Source organism: Peromyscus leucopus, chromosome 1 (genome assembly GCF_004664715.2).
Source record: "Peromyscus leucopus breed LL Stock chromosome 1, UCI_PerLeu_2.1, whole genome shotgun sequence".
Taxonomy (NCBI): Eukaryota; Metazoa; Chordata; class Mammalia; order Rodentia; family Cricetidae; genus Peromyscus; species Peromyscus leucopus.
This window is the reverse complement of record NC_051063.1, coordinates 56,269,957-56,287,024: the sequence shown is the minus strand read 5'-3', so window position 1 is coordinate 56,287,024 and position 17,068 is coordinate 56,269,957. Positions and strand designations below refer to the sequence as shown.

The 17,068-nt window shown below is 52.8% G+C and overlaps 2 protein-coding genes across 2 annotated transcripts; one reads left to right on the top strand and one right to left on the bottom strand.

Moving 5' to 3' along the window:
• Positions 1-390: 390 nt before the first annotated feature.
• Positions 391-8,074, top strand: Slc25a45 (solute carrier family 25 member 45). Its single transcript, XM_028855946.2, has 6 exons — positions 391-1,336; positions 2,469-2,512; positions 2,694-2,765; positions 2,989-3,174; positions 6,733-6,991; positions 7,082-8,074. Exons 1-6 carry the CDS (start codon positions 1,300-1,302, stop codon positions 7,348-7,350), a joined length of 867 nt encoding a protein of 288 aa, XP_028711779.1. The 5' UTR covers positions 391-1,299; the 3' UTR covers positions 7,351-8,074.
• A 4,075-nt stretch (positions 8,075-12,149) lies between these two features.
• On the bottom strand, positions 12,150-14,696 carry Tigd3 (tigger transposable element derived 3). The gene has a single exon (XM_028855923.2). It carries the CDS (start codon positions 14,177-14,179, stop codon positions 12,356-12,358), a length of 1,824 nt encoding a protein of 607 aa, XP_028711756.2. The 5' UTR covers positions 14,180-14,696; the 3' UTR covers positions 12,150-12,355.
• Between the last annotated feature and the right edge of the window lie 2,372 nt (positions 14,697-17,068).

The window sequence follows — 17,068 nt, the reverse complement described above, 5'->3', positions numbered from 1 at the left end:
CCACAGTCTTTGTCCACCTCTCTGTTGATGGACTTTCTCATTCTCTGGCCACCATTCATCCATTCATCATTCATCGGCACTCATTGTGTTTGCCCTGTGCAAACAGTCTCTAATCCCTTGAGCATGTAAGTGGATAAAGCAGCCACAGGTCCCAGACTGCAGACAACCCGTCAGTGACAAGATGAGAAGGAGAGGAAGACCTGGGAGGGAGGGGTGCAAACTTGGGGGGGATTTCGGTTGTCCATGAGATGACTGGGGGGTGGCCCTCACGGAGAAGGTGATGTTTCAGCCCCAGCTTGAAGGAGTTCACAGAGAGTGTGTTCAGGAAGGGGAAGCCAAGCCGGCTTTAGGGCCTCGAGGCTGAGAGCCTGTTTCCAGCGGAGCAGGAAGCAGGACATGAGGTCAGAGAAGGGCGGAACTGTGAGGGCTCAGAAGGCATAGAGGAAATTTAGCCTTTCTTTTTAATTTTTAGAGAAAGGAAATTCGTTTGTTGCCGTTTAGAGACGAGGAAGTAAAAAAATCTAGGCTCTGGCATCTGGTGAGGGCCTCCGTGCCCAGTCCTCTGGAGGCAGAGGCAGAGGCCCGAGAGCAGAATTTTGGTTTTGATGCAGTGTAGCCCGGGTCTTCGTGCAGTCAACAGCCCATTGTTCCTTCCCCTGGGGAAGAGGAGGCTGCGGTTCTGACTGTAAACAACTCTGGAGAAAGCGGACAAACAGGCTTCAGGGCCTGGTGAGTCACTTCTGGGGGCAGGGGCCTCACTTTCGGGTTGTTCCACCCTGCCCTAGGCTCTGGTGGCTGCTGCAGGGCACTGTAGCCTGGGCCTGCCACCTGGTGGCCACATTCTGACTTCACCTAGCCTCACAGTTGTCAGGGGAAGGGAGGCTTGAGCGCCTTGTGAATGAATGGGAATTTGCTCTGGACTGGCTGGCCAGGTGGGATCTCGCTTCTTGCTCAATAAGGCAGCCTTGGAGAGGCTCACCAAGCTAGCACTCAGTTGTCATCCTCTGTCACACAGATGGTTGTCACTGTCCAGGGACAGGACTCAGGCTAGCTGGTTCTGTCAACCTGCCCCTAGAGATTCCATACTTCACAGGCCTCTCGCAGACTCAGGGTCACTGAAGTTGGCTCCCTCTTGCTAATGGTTGCCTGAGGTCTGGGCACTGGGCCACTTCTCAGCCTCCAGCCAGGGTTAAACATTAGTGGGAGGTTATCGGGTTTGGAAAGGGGGTGGGGATTTCACTGGCAACAGTCTTCTCTGCGGTCCTGCCTGGAGCACCAGTTCCCACCGGAGCCCATACGATGCCTGTGGAGGAGTTTGTGGCTGGCTGGATCTCTGGTGAGACATTTTTCTTCTTTCTGTCTATCACCCCAAAGCGTGGATTGCTTCCCGGGGAGGCTGGGTTGTCAAGAGGAGTGGTTCCCTCTGGAGCACCCAGCAGCTAGCTGTTCCCAGAGCCTTCTGGGAATGGCCAAGGAGGCAGAGGGGAAAGAAGGCAAGGAGAGAAAGACTACCTCTGCATCCCGAGGCCTTGCTGCCAGAGAACACTAAGGGCCTGTCAAGGGACCTCACCCAAGCCCCTTCTCCAGAGCAGAGTGAGTGCCCCGACCACATTCACCTTTGATCTCACCCGCTGTCCTGACTTCACCTTTGGAAACCTGCCTTACATGGCAATGGGTGGCACTCCTGGGCCTTGAGAAAGGACACCACGAGCGTAGCCCTGGTGATGCACCCTGCCCCCAGGCTCCAGAAGCAGCATTTTCTGTGGAGAATAAGACTAGATCGTGGGTGGCTCTCTCCCCTGGGGCCCGGCGCGACTTTAAGAAGGGCTCCCAGCTCCGCACTGATAATTGTGACAGGCAGAAGGCAGGAAGAGGGGCCAGCAGGGCCTGTTCTCATTCAAGGCCGCAGCACTCTCAAGGGAAGGCAGAAGTGCGCTTGATACGATAGATAGGGTCTATCGTGGCCACTCACTCCTAGACCTCCCCAGCGCTTTCAACCCTTTAACACAGTCCTCCTCGTGCTGTGGTGACCCCCCCAACCTTAAAATTACTTTCGTTACTACTTCATAACAGTAATTGTGTTACTGTTATGAATTGTAATGTAAATATCTGATATGCTACCCCAAAGGGGTCGCGACCCAGAGGTTGAGAACCCTGTTTTAGAGCCTCCTCTCCCATAGTCAGGGTTGGGGACGGAATTATACCACAGGTGGCTCTTCCCTGTTGTGTGAGTGTGTCCTCAGGTGAGGCCATGCATCTGTCTCCTTTTTCCTAGCACCTTTGTGGCCCAGTACCAGGTGTGGTGGGGCAGGGCAGCTGGAATCCCTGTGGAGCCCCAAGAATGCGGGTTGTGGGTGTCTGAGTATACCCAGCCTTCCCGCTCCTACCTGAATCCCCCTGTCCTCTACCAGAGACGTGCTTTTAGATTTGGCACAGTCCTTACTCCTAGCACCTTCTTGTCACCACAGGAGCCGTGGGTTTGGTCCTGGGGCACCCGTTTGACACTATAAAGGTGAGTGGAGCCGAGCTACGAGAAAAGCAGATGGTCTGGCTGGAACCTGGGTATGAGACCAGCTAATTGGGCTGGCTCACTCATGTGCCTGCCAGCGTCTGCTGCGTGGGTGGCCGGCTGCCATTGTGGGAGCAGCCCTGGCTTGCTCATTTGCCTTACATGCCCAGTGCTTTCCATCCAGGTGCGGTTACAGACCCAGAACACGTACCAGGGCATTGTGGACTGCATACGTAAGACTTACCGCCATGAGTCGGTAGGTAGCCCACTTCTTTGGGGGTAGGAGTCATCTGGAGTATGTGGTGCCTGTTTCCTGTCTGGCAGTCACTTGGCACCCCAAAAGTGGAATGAGGTCCTCATAGCTTCCTCCACCTGCTTTGTCTGCCTGGGACAGGGCTTGGGCAGAAGCCTGGCCAGAGCTGGAAGCGGGATGGGGAGGCCCCCCATGCCTCTCACGGTCCCACCACGTTGTTCTGCAGGTCCTGGGCTTCTTCAAGGGAATGAGCTTCCCCATCGCCAGTGTGGCCCTGGTCAACTCCGTCCTGTTTGGCGTGTACAGCAACACCCTGCTGGCACTCACAGCCACCTCCCACCAGGAGCGACGGGCCCAGCCACCCAGCTACACAAACATCTTCATAGCAGGTTGTACTGGGGGCCTCCTGCAGGTGAGAGGGTCATGTGTGAACACATGTTCAGGTGTCACAGTGATGGATCTGGACCTTACACACACACACACACACACACACACACACACACACCTGGGACTCCCAGTGGTACATGAAAAGGCCTTCCTAAGGGGGACTCGTAACCATTGCTCTAATTGACCTAGCCATGTTGCGTCTTGTCAGGCTGCAGGTCTGGAGGTGGAAGGCCATGGACACAAAAAGCAGAGAGTTGGGGGGCAGTATGAAGAAGATGCTAGGTAGAAGCAGCCACTGCCTCTTCAGAAGGGTCTATAGTCCCAGAGCTGTGGGAAGACTATGCAGCATGATGACCTTTGACCCTGAGGAACTGTCATCCCCAGCAGAGCTGGATTTTACCCTGAAGTAATCCTGAGGTGGTCCTAGTCCATTCTGCCTGCTCAGCCAGGCCTTTGCCTGCAGTACATGGGTAACCAGAGTGTCTGAACCTTGCCTGAGGTGACAGGTCACAGGCCTCAGGGTCAGCCGGTCACTGAGTCACTCCATCATTTGTTCTGGTCTTTGTTCTTAGCACTGTAATGGCCAGGCTCCGTGGGTGTGGTGACTAGAAGAGCTTCCAGGCCTAGGGAGTGTCTGAGCAGAAAGGACAAAGGGACAGGTGCCAGTTCAACCCTACACTCCAGATGGGCTCCCAGGTGACCCTCTAATGGGTACCTGCCCTGATGCCACTGATACTTCATGGGGCAGAGAGCAAGATCAGAGGACAGAGTCAGGGTGTACACTCCAGTGGTTAATGATTAAAGAGACCCCAGAGTCCTGGCTTTCTTCTCTTCTCTTCTTCTCCCCATCCCCCCCCCCCCGTCCCCCCTTTTACTTATTTATTAGTTGATTTGTGGGTTTGTTTGAGACAAGGTCTCACTGTGTAGTCCTGGCTGTCCTGGAACTCACTTTGTAGACCAGGCTGGTCTCAAATTCAGAGATCCACCTGCCTCTGCCTCCTAAGTGCTGGGACTAAAGGTGTGCACCACTGCCCCCTAGCTTCATCCTTTTATTTTTAAATGATTTCTATTTTATTTTATTTTATGTGTATGAGTGCTTTGCCTACATGTACGCATGAGCACCATGTGTATGCAGTGCCTGCAGAGGCCTGAAGAAGGGCTGGATCTCCTGGAACAAAAGTTACTACAGATGGTTTTGAACTACCGTGTGGGTGCTGGGAACGGAACGCCAGTCCTTTGCAAGAGCAGTGAGTTTTCTTAACCACTGAGCCATCTCTCCAGCTCCCCTTCCATTAGTGTGTTTGAAACAGGGTCTTGCTACGTGGGCCTGCAATCACCATTTAGATCAGGCTAACCTTGTTTATCTCAGTCCTCTTGACCTTTCCCCAAATTCTGAAATTATAGTCATATGCCGCCAAACCAAGCTTTATGTTCCTTATTATGTAGATATATGCCCACATATTCCTTAAACTTGGAGGCCTGTACCCCTCAAAAATAGTAAGAGACCTAAGGCCCTTGGTAAGGTGGTCTGACTTTGGCCCTGCCAGGCTCCATTTCTGAATTACTTTCTCCTCGTCTCTGAAAGCAGAACCAGGTCTGTTAGGATCACAAGTGGTGACTTGGCCCAGGAACCTGCTAGAAGCCAGGGTCTCCTGGGACATCGTCAACAGGGTTTTGAAGTCACTTATGCAGCAGTGAGGAAGTGGAAGAGGCAGGAGCTTCTGATGGTACAAACATTGCTTGTGGCCTGGCTGAAGTGCCCTGGTTAGTAACCCTTTAGGTTCCTGGTTCCCATCCCACAAGATCCCCTGCTTCCGCTCTGGAGCTCCAGGTCAAGAGCCCACCCCCTGAGAGTCTCAGCCCAGCCCTGTTGGCAGGCGCTGGGAGGAGCACCAGCCCCCCCCCCCTTACAAAGGGGCTCCGCCTTTCACCAAGGCAGAAGCATGCAGTGTGGCCTGTGCCTGCTAAAGCCAACCACCAGCCCCTCCACTACCAACCAGGTCTAGAGCCGAACATCAGAGCTCATATGCTTCTAGCCAGACACAGCAGTGACAAGTCATCTTCAGCCAGGACCCTCCACCTCCTATGTACTCAGATGACAGTATGTGACACTGGGAACAGTTCTCTTTGATTTTTACAAAAAGATTTTAATTCTAAAATTATATTTAAATTCTCCCATGGAAGCTAGAAGAAGGTATATGATCCCCTGGAGCTGGATTACAGGCAGCTGTGAGCTGCCATAGGGGTGCTGGGGTCCAGACTCAGGTCCTTTGGGCAAGCAGGATTCATTCACTCTTACACTCTAAGTCACCTCTCCAGCCCTGGTCATTTGTTTTTTTAATAATTTTTTTTTTTTTTTTTTTTGAGCTGAGGATCGAACCCAGGGCCTTGCGCTTGCTAGGAAAGCACTCTACCACTGAGCTAAATCCCCAACCCCTTAATAAATGTTTTTAAATGTATTTATTTATTATGTTCTGTGTATGGGTATTTTGCCTGCATGCATGTCTGTGCACCATGTGCATGCCTGGCGCCACACAGAGCCACCATGTGGGTGCTGGGGATTGAATCCAGGTCCTCTGGAGGAGCAGTTAGTGCTTTTAACTACTGAGCCATCTTTCCAGCCCCATGACTGGTTTATTGAGACAGAGTTTCACTCTGCTGTAGCCCCCACTGGCCTGGAACTCACTATGTAGCTCTGGCTAGCCTTGAACTCTTTGTAGTCCTCTCATTGAAGTCTCTGGGGTCACAGGCATGAGCCCAGCACACCCAGCTAGAACCTCACCTTAGCTTCAGTAGCTTTTCTCAATTTTTCTGAAGACAGAGTCTTACTATGTAGCTCTGGCTGGCCTGGAACTCACTCTGTAGACCAGGCTGGCCTTGAACTCACAGAGATCTGCCTGCCTCCTGAGTGCCTCCTGAGATTAAAGGTGTGTGTCACCCTGGCCAGCTAGCTGCTTGACATAGCTACATCCCTGACACCTCACCAGTGCGGTGACCTCCTCCTCTCCACATCCTCCCGGTCCTGTCCAATCCACCCTAGATCTGCGTCCGGCTGTCTCAGGGCTCTGGGGCCTACCAAATCCCACTTTACTGACCACCTCACCCTTAATAGCTTTTTTGGTCAGAGGCAGGGAGGGCTGCCCTGGGGCCTCAGAAGGATATGATGGGGAAGGGAGGGAGGGAGACCCTACGATGTTGGGTCTGTTTTGGAACAATGCCAACGTGGTGACCTTCACCTGCAGCACCAGCTCCTTACTGTTTCTTCTTACAGACTGGACCCGTATTGAGCCCAGCCACTGCACACACGTCCTGCTCCCTGGAATCAGGAAGCCCAAGAGCCCACTCCCACTTGTCCTTGAGAGCCCAGGCCTGCTATCTCAGGAGGAGGGGCCAGCGCTGAGCCTATCAGGCCTGATAATAAGGGAGGCGGTTGTTCTCAACTGCACCCAGAGCCTTGGCCAAACCAGCCCTGTATGTGGGAGGCTAGGAGCTGGCAGCAGGAGCCTCTCTGCCCTATTGTGATTATAAGCAGATTTTCCCAAGCCTAAACTCCATCCAGTCCCCTGCATGTCTTTCTCCACAGGCCTACTGCCTGGCTCCTTTTGACCTCATCAAAGTCCGTCTACAAAACCAGACAGAGCCAAGGATGCAGATAGGGGGCTCTGAACCCCGGTACCGGGGCCCTGTGCACTGTGCTGTCTCCATCTTGAGAGAAGAAGGACCCCAGGGACTCTTCAGAGGATCGTGGGCCCTGGTGCTGAGGGACACCCCTACACTGGGAATGTACTTTGTCACCTATGAAGGGCTGTGTCGCCAGTACACACCAGAAGGCCAGAATCCCAGTAAGTGGGGTGGGGTGGGGTGGGGGTACAGCAGAGGCTGGGGAGATGCTCTGGTCTAGTCTGACTGCACCCTGGCTTCCTCTGCCCCAGGCTCAGCCACAGTGCTGGTGGCCGGGGGCTTTGCAGGCATAGCCTCCTGGATCACAGCCACGCCTTTTGATGTGATCAAGTCCCGGATGCAGATGGACGGGCTGAAAGGGAGAAAGTACCGGGGGATGCTGGACTGTATGGCAAGCAGCTTCCGGCAGGAGGGAATAGGGGTCTTTTTCAAGGGCATGACCCTCAATAGTGCCCGTGCGTTTCCTGTCAATGCTGCCACCTTCCTTAGCTATGAGTACCTGCTGCGCTTGTGGAGATGAGTCTGACCCGGCCACGCCAGCAACTCCACAACAGGATCATGGCTGACAGCCGCTTGGGAAACCAAGCCAGAGAATCCAGCTTGCAGGAACAAAAGCAAGAGGTGCCATGCATCACCCAGAGAGTTAAGGAGCCAACTCGAAAGAAACCAATGAACGAGGCCCTGTACAGACGCCAAGACCCACCACCTCCAGTCCACCTCTTTCCAGGAAGCAGGGGCACAAGACATATGAATCAGCCAGGCCACCATGTCACAGCTGCCCCTCTGAAGGAGCTCTCAGGGACCAGTCACTGCCCTGGTACCACCCAGCCATGGGGTTCAACTCATTGCCCTGGACAGGAGAGTGACTTTTGTCCAGAATCCCCCAGGGGTTTCCAGTGCCTTCAGGGACACCCAGGTCCCTAGCTCCCGCTGTCCCGCCTCACTAAGTGCTCCCCTCTCTTGGTCACTTCCTGCTTTGGTCCCTCAAGCCCAAAAGTGCCCAGTGGGGTATAGTTATTGTCCCTCCAGTGGCCTACTCTCCTCCAAGACCCAGGCAGAGCTGTCTCTAGGGTCCCCAAGAACCCCAGCCCTCCTGCCTACCTCAGCCATAGCCCTTGTATACAGTGCTTTGTGGTCGGCTGTTCCGCTCCTCTGAGTCTTTAATCTGAGAGTCTTGTGGTAAGGCTGTACTTCTGTCCCTGGAACAGATAGATACATGCAATAAAGTTTCATTTGATGAAGGACTGATGATCCCCTCCTGTCTCTGCTCATGCCACACACACACACACACACACACACACACACACACACACACACGTCTGCTGAACCTGCCAACCCCATGTCCATGCACTGGCTTCTCTCTAGGTTCTCTCTGCCTTGCCCACATCCTTCCTTATATTTGTCTTATTATCCATCTCAATTGCTAAATTAGATTTTAAAACTGCCTGAGGGGCTGGAGAGATGGCTCAGTGATTAAGATCACTGGCTGCTCTTCGAGAGGACCCAGGTTCAAATCCCGGTACCCACAGGGCAGCTCACAACACCAGGTATGCAGGATCTGGTGCCCTCTTCTGGTTTCTGTGGGCACTGCATGTACATGGTACATACCCATATTTGGGAGCAAAACACCCATACACATAAAGTAATAATGAAAATATTAAAAAAAACAAAACAAAACTGGATGAGAGCTGGGCAGTGGTGGCGCACGCCTTTAATCCTCAGCCCTCAGGAGGCAGAGACAGGCAGATCTCTGTGAGTTCAAGGTCAGCCTGGTCTACAAAATGAGTTACAGAACAGCCAGGGCTACAGAGTAATCCTGTCTCAAAAACCATAAACAAATAAATAAAATAGTCACTTTACTACTATTTCATGACTTCTCATTCCTCAGAGTTCCTTCCCCGGCAGGGAAGGCCCTTAGACATTGCTCTTGATGAGTGTGGTACCTACTTTTGTAAACATACCTGGCTCTCTCCCACCACAAGACATTTGCATGTGCTCTTCTCAGCTCTAGGCCCTTTGAGACATCTTTCAGTTTCCTTGGGCTGTGCCCATGGTTCAGAAGCGCCTGGAGGGTTTGCTCCAGTACAGCTTGCCGGGTCCAACTTCAGTATCTGAAGGTAGTAGGTGGAGGCAAGAAGATCAGAAGTTCAAGGTTGTCCTTGGCTAGATAAGGCTACACCTTGAGTTCTCAGGTCATGGGGAAGTTTCGTTGAAGACTCAGAAACTGAGCCAAGATCCTCAAGGGGCTCCACCAGTAAAAGGGCCAACTGGAAAAGCAGCCAGCAAAAGGAAAAGAAAATTGCTGTCTCCCACAGACAGTTAGGTCTGGCTCCCTAGGAGAACTGGGAACCATACTCCTGTTCCCTGGAGCCTGCTTCTCAGAAGCTTACATTGCGTCCCCTTGGTGCCCCCTTGTGTCCAAAAGAAGCAATTACACATTTTTCTAGAGGTAAGCTGCCACACATGATAGATACAGTGTTCCACAGGTTTAATCAGAAAGGTGATTTCCTCAATACAAACATAATAAACATGATGAAAATATGCAGAGTACCTAAATATATAACTGTCTCTCTCCTTTCTCCCTTTGATACAGAGTGTCACACCCACCTCTGAGTAGACATTTTTCCCAAAAAAGACAGCCAGCAAGAGCTGGACAAGGAGCTGGGGGGCCAGGTGTTGCACGCCTTTAACCCCAGCACTCTGGAGGCAGAGGCAGGTGGATCTGTGTGAGTTTGAGGCCAGCCTGGTCTACAGCGTGAGTCCCAGGCCAACCAGGGTTACATGGTGAGACCCTGTCTCAAACAACAACAGGAACTAAAAGGGGACAACCAACCAACCAAAGAGCTGGGCGGAGTGGGACACACCTGCAAGCCACCAATCTGGACAGAGCAGGACTGAAAGCTCGAGGCTCTCCCGGTTCAAACACAAGGATGCAGGGATCTTAGAGGTCTTCAATAGTATTAATTAGAAGAGAAACAAAATGAACACTATGAGATGTAGTGGGAATCCAGTAGTCATTGGATCCAGGGTAAACATTAGAATGTAATAGTTGTTTCTCGCTGTATCTAGGGGGAACAGTAGAATGTATTAGTGTTTGTTGACCATACCTAGACCTTGAAGAAATCATAAGTATAGGACAGTGTTTGTTTTTTATGATTTAGAGTTATTTTTCTGAGGAAGTTTTCCACCCATTACATGACTATCCAGGCACACTTGGAGGTCTTGAATTATGGGTACTGTTTGCAGTACCCAATGTAAAAATAAATAAATCTAAAAATTTAACAAAACCTCCAAATTTTTTTGTTTTTGTTTCTTTTTTTAAAGATTTACTTATTTATTTACTATGTATACAATATTCTGCTTGCAGTCCAGAAGAGGGCACCAGATCTCATTACAGATGGCTGTGAGCCACCATGTGGTTGCTGGGAATTGAACTCAGGACCTCTGGAAGAGCAGTCAGTGCTCTTAACCTCTGAGCCATCCCTCCAGCCCTGTTGTTGTTTTTCAGGGCAGGGTTTCTTTGTGTAACAGTTCTGGCTGTCCTGAGTGTCCAAAGTGAGTTCACTTTGTAGACCAGGCTGGCTCACAAAAATCCACCTGCCTCTGCCTCCTGAGTGCTGGGACTCAGTGCCCTGTGTCAGGCAACCTCCCAAATGTTAAAAACACAAAAGCAAAAGGACTCAGTGAATGAATCCTAATACTGAATGAATGAATGAACTGATCTACACTGTTCTCTTACATGTCCCGCTAGTGTATTGTCCTTCCCAGGCTGCCCTCTCTACTCACAGGGGGAACACGGTCCAGCTCCTAGTGCCGTAGTGACTGATAAGCTAGATAAGAGCCACAGGGTGTCTGCCAATACAAACAAGTTCCCAGTGTAAAGAATGACCTGGTCAGAGTGCTAGACCTCAAATGGCCCTCAGTAAGTGACCCGTGAGAGGGGCCACTGTAAACACCCGCAGCCGGCCACTGTTAAGACGGGGCCACTGGCTGCTCAGTTTGCTGGGGCTCTCAGAACATCTCACCTCCATACATTCCATACTCAGGGGTCCCCCCTCAGCCCCAGTCAGCCGATACTCGTCCTTCCGGCCTGCCATCCTTCCCACTTCTCTCTGTCCAGCGGTGTACATATCAAAAATCACCGCTGGTGGGCGAGAGGACGCAGTAGGTGAAAGCACTGGCCACAAAAGCGCGAGTCTCACTGCCAGACCCACAGAAGGTGAGAAAACCAGCTCCACAAAGTTGTCCTCTGGCCTCCATACACGTGTGGCAGCGTGTGTGTGTGTGTGTGTGTGTGTGTGTGTGTGTGTGTGTGCGTGTATGTGTGTGTGCGTGTGTGTATGTGTGTGCGCGTGTGTGTGCACACCCCCATACATAATAAATAAAATCTTTTTTTTTTTGGTTTTTCGAGAGAGGGTTTCTCTGTGTAGCTTTGCGCCTTTCCTGGAACTCACTTGGTAGCCCAGGCTGGCCTCGAACTCACAGAGATCCACCTGGCTCTGCCTCCCGAGTGCTGGGATTAAAGGCGTGCGCCACCAACGCCCGGCTAATAAATAAAATCTTAAAACAAGGTTGGGCATGGTGGTACATGTCTTTCGTCCTAACACTCCAAAGGCAGAGGCAGGTAGATCTCTGGGATTTTAAGGCCAGCCTGGTCAACAGAGTGAGATCCTGTCTCAAAAACAGAAACAACACCCCCACACAGATAAAAACAGCTCACCTCTACTGGGTTTCACTCAGCTTTGGGGCCAAAGTACAAATCTGCACAAATCTGTCATTGCCTCTCTGGTCCTGCTCGGCAAAGATGTCACCTTTGCGATCCTGTCACATAGGAGGCCTTGATGAAAGGAACTGTGGTGAGATGAGGAAATGGATGAAAAATTGTAATGAGTGAAGGAATGACTATTCCAGACCTTACTTCCCTGGCCTGCCTATGGCACTGAGCGATAAGAGCTGACAAATGTCTGGGTCAACTTTCCTTCTCGTAAGCGTGGCCCACAAGGAAGGTCCATGCGTGAGGGACTCCTCCTGATAGTAAGACTTCATGCTTTCCTCACGTAAACCATGAGAAACTGGGGTGACTCAGTTGGTACAGTACTGGCTCAGTACGCACAGAGCCCCGGGTTGGACTCAGTCCCCAGTCCATCACATCAGTCAGGCTGTGGTGGCTAATCCCTATCAGCCTGGCCCCTGGGAGTTCTAGGCAAGCAGATCAGGACATTCAAAATCACCTTCATTACACAGCAAGTTCAAGGCCAGCCCAGACTACAGGAGACCCCATTTCAAAAAGAAAGAAAAAAGAAAACCCACACCCTGACCTTCTTTTTGGTTAAAATTTTATTTCCAGAAGCAGATTTGGTTTTGACACAAAATTTAAGGGATGGAGCTACCTGTCAGAAGTCCACTTTTCTAGGTTCCAGCCTCTCTAGACTAACTCCCCCCAGAGTGCTCCGAGAAGCTCCACAGCCCAGATTCCCCTCGAGAGGCCCCATCTGGAGACTCCAGGGTCTGGGCTTGAACAACTGTTACCCTGACTTTAGACCTCGAGTCCCAACTCCCTTCCCTCTACACCCTCCACCCGGTATTTCCACAGGAAAGAGCCAGTCTGCCTCTGGAGAGGCGTTTCCATGGGAAACAGGAGAGGGCGATCCTGCAGGCTGCCATGCTTCCTCACAGACCACAGAGCGCTCCACCTCCACCTCACAATCGTAGAATTTTTCAAAGAGCTCTGGAGAGGCGCCGTTACATTCAAGCCACCTCCTCAAGGTGCACAGTGCCCTCAGGGCATCAGCTTTGGTGGGCAGGGGCTCCAAGCCGTCCTCTTTCCTCCCATTATCTTCAGTGCCAGCTTCCTCTTTGCATACTCTAGGCCCCGGGTCCTCATCCTCCAGGTCCACAAAGCGGGAAAACTCCTCCTGAGCCAGCCCACTGGGGACTGGAGACGTCTCTGTGTCTCCAGACGTCTCTGTGTCCAGAGACGGCGGTGTCTCGCCTGGAGCGAGCCCTTCCTGAACGAAGCTGCTCCAGATGAGCTGAGGAGGCACCTTGGCCCAAGCTGCTGCCACCATATGCAGGGCATCTAACACCGTGATGCTGGCCCTGGCTTCAGCCACTGCGGCGCCCTCTCCCCCACTCTGCATGGCCGCCAGTTTGCTCAGCAGACGGTGACGGTAATGGGCCTTAAAGGCCCAAACCACAGAGCCAGGCAGGGAAGGTGTGGTGCTGGAGGCCGAGAGAGGCAGGAGTCGCACGTGGTGGAGTCCAGGAAGGCTGGCCCATTCCTCCGCCACCCCAGCAGCCAGAAGCAAGGCTACCTGTCGGCCCTGCTGTCCCATGTCCTGGTCAAACTGTGCCAACCACTCTGACCAGGGGATGGCTAGATCAGGGTGATAAGAGGCAGGTAGTGCCTCACTGTTGACCCCAAAGAAGCATCTCGGGGCAGCCTCGAGCCCACCCACAAATACCCTTCGCTTTTCTGTGCCCCTGCTGTTGGCACACAGCAGTACCTGCAACCGATCGCACGCAAACACTCTGCCGGGCACTGCCCGATACAACAAGGGCACTTCGGCACAGCCAAAAACGTCTTCTGGTGAGAAGTCTTTGAGGGAAAGAGGTGGCTGGGCCTGGGATGGAAGCCCAGGGGGAGGTGGTTCGGGAGGGAACAGAGGGACAAGGACCTGGCGAGCGCCAAAGCCCACATTGTTTCGGCGTTTCCAGCGGACCAGCCAGCCAATGCTGGGCACGAAATCCTGGCCCATAATATCGGCCAGCTCCTTGGCCTTGTGGAGCAGCATGGGTCCTGTTACATCCCAGGCCTTGGCTCGGGCAATGTGGTACCAGCAGAGTAGAGCCTCGTCGATCCCACTGTATTTGGACTCGCGCTTCCGCTTGCGCTCGTGGTTGGCTGTACCGCTACACCAGTCTGCCAGCAGCTTCTCCTTATTCTTGCAGATCCGTGAGATCTGGGGCTGCGAGACCTGGAAGCGCCGGGCCACCTCTGACTGGGACATTTTGGACTCATCCAGGAGTTCCAGCACCTGGATTTTCTCAGCCAGGGACAGGGCGTGAAGCTTCTTTTTTGTGCTCAGCTCCATGACTCTGCCAGGGCACCTGCTGAGGAAGAAAAGGTGGAGAGGGTGCCGCAGGCTGAGGGTAGGCGGGATGGCAGAAGAGAACAGGGTAATCTGCGGAATGCAGAAGGCTAGGGGAGACCAGACCAGCTGGATGAGAAAGGAGATGATGGTCAGGCTGAGGGAGAAGGCTAGGCCCCATCCTAAAGACTGCCAGAGCAGAGCTGGAAGGGTGTCTCTGGTCAGAGGCAGAGGGAATTCTGGGCTAGGGTTTGGCATTGATGGGGCAGAAGGCTGACTGGAAGTCGGGGGACAGCTGTAGAGGCAACAAAGGAGCCATGATAGAGAGGTCTGGGGCTAAGGCTGCGTGAGGCAGGACATTCAGGGTGGCCAGGGAGGAAACCCCTGAGAGCAGACGGGGAGGAGGGCCTGGGTTGAATTTCGATGGGGATGTTGAATGGAGGCGGGTGGTTGACTGAATGGACAGAGTTGAGGTGAACAGGTGAGGTGGTACAGACGACAAGGCCGGAGGGATGGGGTCTGAAGGCGCTAGTCTAATTTGGTGCTGGCGAGGTAAGGCTAGTCAATAGTCCAGCCTGAAGGGAAGTGGAGGGCAGGGTCGCGATGAAGGGGCCAAGGCGACAAAGGGCGACAGGGTGAGGAGGCTACAGGCAGCAAAAGGGAGGAGTGTCCCCCGCCGGATGGTAGGTAGTCTGCAGGGATCTCAGAGAGCAGGGAGCAGCGGTGGGGAGCAGACAGCCCCAGAGCTGGCCTCTGCGCCCGGGCTCGCCCCGCCTTGACCCCGGGTCAGTCGGCTAGACCGACCCAGCCCGCCCGCCCGCCAGCCCGGCCTCCCGCTCCGCACCCACCTCCAGGCGCTGTCCCTCGGCTCCCGTCCCTGCCCCAACCCGGCTCCCGGGCCCCGGTGTGCTAGGCTACAGCAGAAGCAGAGAGGTACGGGCGCCGCGACCCCCAGGCAGAGCGCTCGGAGGAGCTGCACGGGCGGCGGGCGCGCGCACAACAGGGACCTGCGCCCGGCTCTCTCCAGGCTGGGAAAACCGCGGCCCGGCCCCTCAGCAGCCCCGCCTTGGCAACCTTGATTGGCTACCAGCTTCACTTATCCCGCCCCCGGCTGCATTTCATTGGACGCCGAGGAAGTGGCGGTTCGCCGGCCTTCTCGGGGAGGAGCTTCCCGCGTCGAGGGGCGGGAGCCTGAGCAAGGGTCTGGCTGGAGGACTCGGCCTTAGTGCCTCATTATCTGTCGGCGACCGGCGTCCCGAGGCCCAGGTGGCTTCGACCCCATCCCCACGGGGTACCAAGCAGGGATACCGGCCCTCCCGGAGTCGTTTTGGAAACAAGATGAAATGAGAAAACAAACTGATGTAAGCTTTAAGCCACAAAAACTAGTTACCATGGACAGCGCTGGCCTTCGGTCTCACCAACCGGCTACAAAACACAGGCCGCCAGGCCTGAGGGAGCGAGAAAGGACGCATTTTTACCAGTTTTGGTGCCTTATGGCAAGATCGAAGTTCCTATGCTAGTCATTTCCCTCCTTCGTAACATTTGGTCTTGAATTAGGTGTAGAAGATATCTTAGCCTCCCTGCCCCTTAAACAGCCGGGACCCCACTTTTCTGTATTTTCAATCTCTCCAAGTGTCTCTTGTGAAGCCAACGTTTCCTCTTAAGTCTACTTCAGTGGTCTCATTTGCACATTTCTTTTTTGGCCCTCAAGACTACTCAGTTGCCAAGGATAGCTGCCTGACTCCCCTACTCCTGTCCTACTTAGCAGGACAGGCAGTGAGTGCCACAGCACCCTGCCCATTTGCTGAATGCAGTAGCAGTCCAGGGCTCAGCTTTTCAATAGGCAACAATGACCTCAGGATGTATCAGAAATATCTGAGGACATTTCTGGTGACACATAAGTATTTAATGAATCTTAAAAAAAAAGTCGGGCATGAGGTTCATGCTTGTAATCCCAGCACTCAAGGAAGGTGAGGCAGGACCACACGTTTGAGGACATCCTAGGCTACACTGCAAAAATCCAAAACCACAAAACAGTATCAAATATGTGTGTGTGTGGAAATAAGGGGACAACTTTTGGGAGAGGTTTCTTCCTTGTTGAGGCAGGGTTTTGCAGTGTGGCATACTCCAACCCAGTTGGATGTTAAGCTTCCAGCAGATTCTGTCTCTACCTCCCATGCCCCTCTGGGAGTAGTGGACTACTCACAACACAGCATCCAGCTTCTTATCCGGGATGCCAGGACAGAATTCGGGTTGTCAGGATCATATAGCAAGTGTTTTTACTGGCTGAGCTATCTCCCAGTTATGTAGGCTCTCAAAACCTGGCTGGTGACATACCTCAGCAGTTTAAGAGTGTGTACTGCTCTTATAGGAGACCTGAATTCAGGAGCTAAAGGGCTGGCTCTTCTCAATGACTTGGATTTGATTCTGAGCACCCATATGGTGGCTCAAAACCATATTTAAGTCCAGTTCCAGGCTATCTTGTGTACTTGGTACATAGACATACATGTAGGCATAACAAAAAACCCACAGAGGCCAGAGTTCAGGTTCCAGCACCCACTTCAGTGGCTCAAAACTGCTTTAATTCCAGCTCCAGGGGATCTGATACTCTCAACAGAGTCACCCTATGTAGCCTGGCTGTCCTAAACTCTCTCCGTAGCCCAGTGTGGCCTTGAGCTCAGCGATCCACCTGCCTCTGCCTCTGGAGTGCTGAGACTAAAAGCCTGGGCCACCACTGCCAGCTCACATATAATTTCTAAAAAGTCAATGTATACTCATGAGCTATATGAGATCCATCATGTATTATCAAACTACCAGTTTGGAGAAACTTGACAAGTGGCTGCCCTCATCATCTGTCTAAAAGCTTTCCTTCTCTCATGATGACATCACTGGTTTGTACATGGAGCTGGGTGGGTGGGCATTATGCACACTGAATGCAGGCGACCAACCCAGCCGGAGGAATCAGATCCCCCTGGAACTGGAGTTATGGGTGGTTGTAAGCCATTTGATTTGAGTGCTGGGAAATGAACTTGGTCCTCTGCAAAAGCAGTAAGCATTCCTCTTCCCTGCTGAGCTACCTCTCCAGGCCCTGCTTTAATTCCTTTGAACTGATACCACAAACAAGCTTCTGGCCCATTTTAAACACAT